Raw genomic sequence first — 7,500 nt, forward strand, 5'->3', positions numbered from 1 at the left:
GTAAAAAAAAAAAAAAATCGTTGAAAAGTGCTCTGTATTAAATATGATATGTAAGATAAACTTGGGGATAAAAAAAGAAGAAGATGAAAAAAAGCATGCCAGCGGGATCGAATCATGCACGTTCAGTTCTGATGCAAGCAGATTATTCCCCAAGGTTGCGGCACATCTGACGTCAATTGACTAAATTAAAAACTTAAAGCAGTGTTGACGTTTTCTTCTTCCTGCGATGAAGAGATATGATTGTAGTAGACGTAATAACGCCGTTTAAACCATGCTTTTTGTGTGTTTTATTATATCTCTATTATTCTTTTATTTCGGTGGTAAAGACGATGTTGCCATCTCCTTCAAACACATTGCAATACATAGTAGATATCTAGCCTACATCTGCAGATACCAGTCTACAACGGGCTGAAAGAAACGATCGATTCAATTTTTCTTTTATGTTCATTCCAGTTACTTCAGTGTCCACTTTAAAATATTTATATCCAGTAAACACGTCGATGGTATAGTTAGTATCACTGTAAGTGTTCTGTCCAGAATTTGTGTTTCTTTCCTTTTATTTGTGAACAAGAAACACGAGGTCATGTCGTCTTCGAAAACAACCTACCTTCCAGTCGGCCAAACTCAGTGGAAAGCGGTTTTCAGAATTTTCGGATTTCGGAACACATCTCAACGAAATAAACTGTTAATAATTCGGAAGACTTAAACCTGTTATTGGTATGACTGTGAAGATTTTTTTTTTTTTTTTTTTGCATACCATGTTTAAGCCAATTTTGGTACTGGCAAAGTATTTCCAGAGAAAATGGCAATGTTAAAGTTTACCACGGACACACAGACACACAGACACAGACAGACAGACAGACAGACACACACACACACACACACACACACACACACACACACACACACAGACGCCTCGTTACCAGAGGCGTGCCCATGTAACAGGCATGGTCCGCTTGGACCTTGTAACGCGCAGTGAACTGATCGAAGAGTTGCTATCATTTTTCAGCCTACTTGAAATAACTATCGACACCTTTCTTGAATGCCTCACGTTTGACACAAATCGCCTACCATACTCTGTGTGAATAACTATGACGGGCGGACGGACGGACGAACGGACGGAGTGAATGAAGAGGTGGATGACGAGGGACTGGTTCTACGAGCGCTTTCCTCCCCCCCACAAATAGGACGTTCATGGACACATTGAAACTGTCTTGGCTGCTATAGTACTAACTCCACCACTGACCCCACCCACCCACCCACCTACACACCTCTCATCGCCCTCGATCCTCACATCCTTTCATGACAGATCACCTGTAGCCTCCCTCCCGCCTCCTCCTAACCTCTACCTCCGCTACGCACCTCCCCCCCCCCTTCACACAACTCCTTCCACTATCCCTCCTTAGTCGCCCCCCCCTCCCTCCCCCCCCACCTTCGTTCTTCCCGTCTTCTTGGCCGGTACTGTCCTCCCTCATCCTTCATTCATTCCCCCTCCCCCCATCCCCTCCATCCCCCCCTCCCCCCTCCTCATGTCTCCATTCTTTTCTCTGCTCAGCCTCTCACCTTTTTTTTTAAGACAACAAAATCGTATAATAATGTAGGTTTTAACGTGTTCTTCTTTGCACAGAGTAAGAAGTAATAAGTAAGAAGTAATATTTCACCAGGGTAAGAAGATAAGTGCAGTACATGTACATGCTCACAGTTCGTTCGTTTTCTCTATCTCTGTCTCTCTCTCTCTGTATTGCCACGATGACTCAAATTTATATATCATACTCTGAACTCACATAAAATGATGCGGTGAGGCCCTCAAACCGTTTTATCTCTCATATCTGCTGTCAGTACTCTTGACCAATAAAACTCGGATGGGTCGAGCGCTGTCACTCTCATGTCTGTTAGAAACTCAAACATTTCGACCACTCGCACTCACTTCTTCTGAGATAAAGAATAAACAGGAAGTTATAATGTGATCAACCGAATCGGCTACACAAGGAAAGATCCTGTATCAATGATTCCCCTGGTCAATAATTCATATTCAGCAGATCCCATTGTCAATAATTCGATTTGTCAACAGATCCCATTGTCAACAAATCGATTTGTCAACAGATCCCATTGTCAACAAATCGATTTGTCAGCAGATCCCATCGTCAATAATTTGATTTGTCAACAGATCCCATCGTCAATAATTCGATTTGTCAACAGATCCCATCGTCAATAATTCGATTTGTCAACAGATCCCATCGTCAATAATTCGATTTGTCAACAGATCCCATCGTCAATGATATCCCTTGTCAACAGACCCCATCGTCAATAATTCGATTTGTCAGCAGATCCCATCGTCAATGATATCCCTCGTCAACAGACCCCATCGTCAATAATATCCCTTGTCAGCATATCCCATAGGCAGTAATTGCTCTGGTCGACAGATCCCAGTCAATAATTCGATTTGTCAACACATCCCATTTGTCAAAAACCCTCACTGGTCAATAGACCCGATGTCAGACAGACAGACAGACAGAACGAGAAACACACATATCTATCAAAGGAAAAAAAAACCCCATTAAAGCTCATTGTTTTCACCTTTTTTTTTTTCTAATTTCCTTGAATTTGTTCAGACACCCTTTCAAAAACATACAAAGTAAAACCAAATTTCAAGGTAACACCAGGGTCAAAACTCAATGTGGGATGGGGGGTGGGGGGTGGGGGTTGTGGGGGGGGGGGGGGGGTGGGGGGGGGGGGGGGGGGGGGGTAGAGGAGCGAAGGAAGGGAGTCCTTTCTGACTCGTGTATGAGGGATGATGACACACAGCACACAGCCAAGCTGGTTGCTTGCGTTGCGTCGCAGAGCCACAACAAACTACTATACCACACAGTTGAGTCTGTCAGGACAGACGGAGAAGGAGCAAGAAACGACGAGGAGGTTGGGGGTGGGGGGTAGGGGTTGGGGGGTAACGGGAGGGCAAGATAGGAGGAGGGCGGATATGGGTGGGCTGTCTTTGTGGTGGTGAGACGGAACCCCCCCCCCCCCCCACACTCCCTCTCCCCCCCCCTCCTCCCAACACCGCGTGGTGAATGAACAGCGAACAGAAAAAGCAAAGATCTTAGAAATCCTGTGTCCTCCTCCTTCTCCTCCTCCTCCTCTCTACTGTCCCCCTCCCCCCTCTCTCTCTCTCACTCACTCACACACACACCCACTCACTCACTCACACCTGTCTTGCCGTTCACTGGATCGCTTGTATGGTTAGTAGTACAAACGGCTTGTCTCATCAGGAGGTTTGGTTGGCTCCTCTGAACAGGGATAGTGTGGATGGTACAGTGGTAGTGGTGGTGGTGGTGGTGGTTAGTGGTGGAAGTGGTGATGTGTCATTCATCATTAATCGTTGACATCTTCTGAACACTTGTGACAAAGAAGAAGAAGAAGAAGAAGAAGAAGAAATATCAACTATCAAAATTCCATAATTCTATGGTTGATTGTGTTTGTGTTTCAGAAAGGTGGGACAAACTTATCGAAATAGATAAATAAATGAATGAATATTTCGGAATTGTGACGTAAATTTCTTTAAGCTAATAATCGAAAAAAACCAACAAAAAAAACCACCAACCAAACAAAAAGAACAAAAACAAAAACAAAACAAACAAACAAACAAACAAAAAAAAAAAAACAAAAAAAAAAAAGGAAAAAGAAAAAAAAGAAGAAGACAAAAACAGTCCAACTAACTAACAAAATATTTCAGTGTTGTGAGGTAGAATAGAAATGGTAGAGTAGAATGAAATGATTGAATAAATAAACAGATAAATAAATAAAAACAAAGAAATGATTAAATAAATAATAAATAAATAAATAAAAACAAACAAATAAATAAATAAATAAATAAATAAATAAATAAATAAATAAGAAGCTTCACTGCTGTATGGTGAATGCATAAATCTAACGTTTGTAGGTTCCATAAGAATATTCTTCAAAGCAATATATGATAGCGGGATAATGACTACAATGTCAGCTATGAAACTGGATTGAAATAAGAACAATTTCTTTCTGAATGATTTAGATAAAATCTCCCAGCCGACACTGGTTAAAATCAAGATGAAAATTTGGTAACATGTCATTCAGGTTGATGTCATGCACCAGATATCTCTTGAAATATTTTTAGAACTGAGATAAGCCCTTTCGAATAATTTTGATGTGACTCACCTTAAAAAAAAAAAAAAAAAAAAAGAAGAAGAAAAAAACAAGAAAAAAGAAGAAGAAGAAGAAAAAAAAGAAAACAGAAAAAAGCAAACACTGCAGAATGCTTACAGAATTGACGCCTTTTGCCCATTTTAGTTTCATTCATCCACTTTTTTTCTCCCTTATCTGTGATTCTTATCTGCGCATGACTCAGTTCTGAACAAACCTTAATACAATCAATCGTAGAATATACCGGAGCAGAAGAAATCATACATGTGGTTTGGGTGTGTGGGTGTGTGGGTCTTTGGCGTGGTGGGGTGTGTGTGTGTGTGTGTGTGTGGGGGGATTCCCCATGAATCTGAAGCAAAGGAAATCATGGTAATTCCCTTGTTCGGGTCTAAAATACGCAACACTGACGTAAACAGGTGTTCCAGTTTTGCATGCTGTGTTCGGAATCGTTGCACCAAACAACGGACAGTATGTGCACGTGTGATGTGACTGGACCAACGTGAAGAGTGAGAAAGCATTTCCGTTGGAGCAGAGATATCTGTTACGTGTGGGAGAACGAAAAGCTTTGTCAGAATCAACAAAGAACAGTGACTAGTAAAACTCCGGAGCAAATTACTAACCTAATTATTGCTCATCATACAAAGAGAAACCGTACCAGAAGAAAACCCAGCTCATTTTTTCCCTCTGGAATATTCGGTACCGGATGGAACTGTTATTCTGTGGTATACATAACAGCGCTCATTCGAGAAAGAAAAGGATATAATAAGAAACGATACGGACCCACTGAGTGAAAGAAAAAGAGAACAAATTCTTAAACAAGATCTTGGTCAATCTTTTTTTTCATTTTTTAAATGAAACAGTTATGTAGCGAAAACAGAAGACAAAACCAAGGAAATGTCGCTGAACACGTTGACAGCAAAAGACATGGAAATTTAGACAGGAGAAAAAAAAAAAATGTCACAAAAAACCCCCACCAAGACGTGAAAGAAGCGAATGTGTTGTGTAAAAGGTGTGCTACTGTCATTGAGAGCTGTTTCGCCATGACTGCTGACGTGACTGCTGATGACCAGCATGACTTCACTGGCTAGACAGAGACTGCATCGGCATCTCTTCTGTCTTCTCTGTCTCCTGCTCCTGTCCGACATCTCCGCCTTCTTTGGGTGAGTTGTTTGTTTGTCTGTCTGTCTGTCCGTCCGTCCGTTTGTCTATCTGTTTGTCTGTCTGTCTGTTCGTCTGTGTATGTATCTACAAACGCATGTGTGTGTGTGTGTGTGTGTGTGTGTGTGTGTGTGTGTGTGTGTTGATCACACACACACCCACACACACACATTCACACGCGTCCCCATTCACCCCCCGCCCCCCGTCCCCCGCCTACCCCCCCCCCCCCCCCCCCCCCCCACACGCACACAGTTCACAGATTCAAACACAAATGAATCTTTTATGTGCATGACATCTTTCTATTGTTGTTGTTGTTGTTGTTAACGATATTAGCATCATTATATAAATAAACACACATACGCGCGCACACATACGCGCGCACACATAGACACAGACATAGAGGCACACACACACACACACACACACACACACACACACACACACACACACACACACACACACACACACACACACACACACACACACACACACACACACACACACACACACACATTCAGAGAGGGGAAGTGGAGAAAGAGACATAAAGAGAATGACTCAGGATGACATAGCACTCGGAGATGACAGCGTGAAAAAAAATCTTGATTTTCGAAAAAAAAAGTAAAAGAATGAATAAACGAATATATAAATAAAGTAATAAATAAACGAATAAAGAAAATTAAGATAGATAGATAGATGAATGAATAAATAAATAAAGACATAAAGAAAGAAAAAAACAAATGAATAAATAAACGAATAAATAAAAAAATGAATGAATGAATAAATAAATAAATGGATAGATAAATAAACAGATAAATGAACACATAGATAGTAAAAATGAATAAATAAATAAATAAATAGATAGATAGATAGATAGATAGATAGATAGATAGATGGATAGATAGATAGATAAGTAAATGAATAAATGAATAAATAAATGAACAAATAGATAAGTAATGGAATAAAATAAAATAAAATAAAATATAAATAAACATAAATGCAAAATAAAACTTAAAAAAAAGGAAAGAAAACAGAAATCACGAAACTCAAAACAGTCCCCGCACAACGCAGATATATCAGATATACAGTCACGAACACGTGTCTGTTTCAGCACTATCTCTGGTCACGACTATACAGGTTTGGCACAGAAACCATTTATGACCCAGTTTCTATGACATCGGTTTCCGGAATAGTCCCAGGAAACCGGAAGCTAGTCAATCACGTCTCGTGTGTCTTTTAGTGCCACCCACGCTCATGCAGATTGAGAACTTTCAGTGCCAAAGAAGAAGAGGAGAAGAAAAAATTCTCCCCATTTATCATAGTATTGTTTTGACTGTTGGGATTCCCGCGACTGGAAACGGATTGTAATTGTATGTGTTCATTTAAAAAAAAATTATTATATATCATTTGTTTATTGATTTTGATGATTTAAATCAAATCAAATTATGGTGCTTAGAGCCTCGACGACCACTAAGGCCATCATCTCAAGGCTATCGCCACGTTAGCATCTGTGGAAAAAAAGTTCGATGAAAACTAGTAGTAGTTATAGCAATGTGTGTGTGTGTGTGTGTGTGTGTGTGTGTGTGTGTGTGTGTGTGTGTGTGTGTGTGTGTGTGTGTGTGTGTGTATGTGATAGTTGTAGTTATAGCAATGTATGTCTGTATGTATGTTTGTAATAGTAATTATAGCAATGTGTATGTATGCATGTATGTATGTATGTATGTATGTATGTATGTGTGTGTGTGTGTGTGTGTGTGTGTGTGTGTGTGTGTGTGTGATAGTAGTAGTTATGGCAGTGTATGTATTTATGTATGTATGTTTGTAATAGTAGTAGTTATAGCAATATGTATGTATGTATGTATGTGACAGTAGTAGTTATAGCAATGTATGTATGTATGTATGTATGTATTATCATTGTTTCTCTCCTTCCCTCTTTCTGTCTTTCTTCTTTATAGTAGTAGTAGTAGTTGTTGTTGATGTTGATGTTGATGCTCTCTTTCTGCTTCTTCTTCTTCTTCATCTTATTATTTGTCCATATGTATCTGTATTAATTACATGACATATGTAATATTTTCATGTGCCCCCTACGGGTTTCCTGAAATGAACACGTCTTGTCTTGTCATGTCTTGTCTTGCCTTGTTTTTAGTTTTTCATATTATTCATTCATTTATT

The 7,500-nt window shown here is 39.9% G+C and overlaps 1 protein-coding gene across 1 annotated transcript in view; it reads left to right on the forward strand.

The window, feature by feature from the left end:
• Positions 1–5,130: 5,130 nt before the first annotated feature.
• The window catches only part of LOC143293918 (protein Wnt-9a-like), a 31,538-nt gene continuing 29,168 nt past the window's right edge, over positions 5,131–7,500 (forward strand). Inside the window, exon 1 of the mRNA XM_076605302.1 lies at positions 5,131–5,333. Coding sequence (XP_076461417.1) covers positions 5,236–5,333 — 98 coding nt within the window. The 5' untranslated portion in view covers positions 5,131–5,235. The remainder of the gene's footprint in view (positions 5,334–7,500) is intronic.

Source organism: Babylonia areolata, chromosome 1 (assembly GCF_041734735.1).
Source record: "Babylonia areolata isolate BAREFJ2019XMU chromosome 1, ASM4173473v1, whole genome shotgun sequence".
Classification (NCBI taxonomy): Eukaryota; Metazoa; Mollusca; class Gastropoda; order Neogastropoda; family Buccinidae; genus Babylonia; species Babylonia areolata.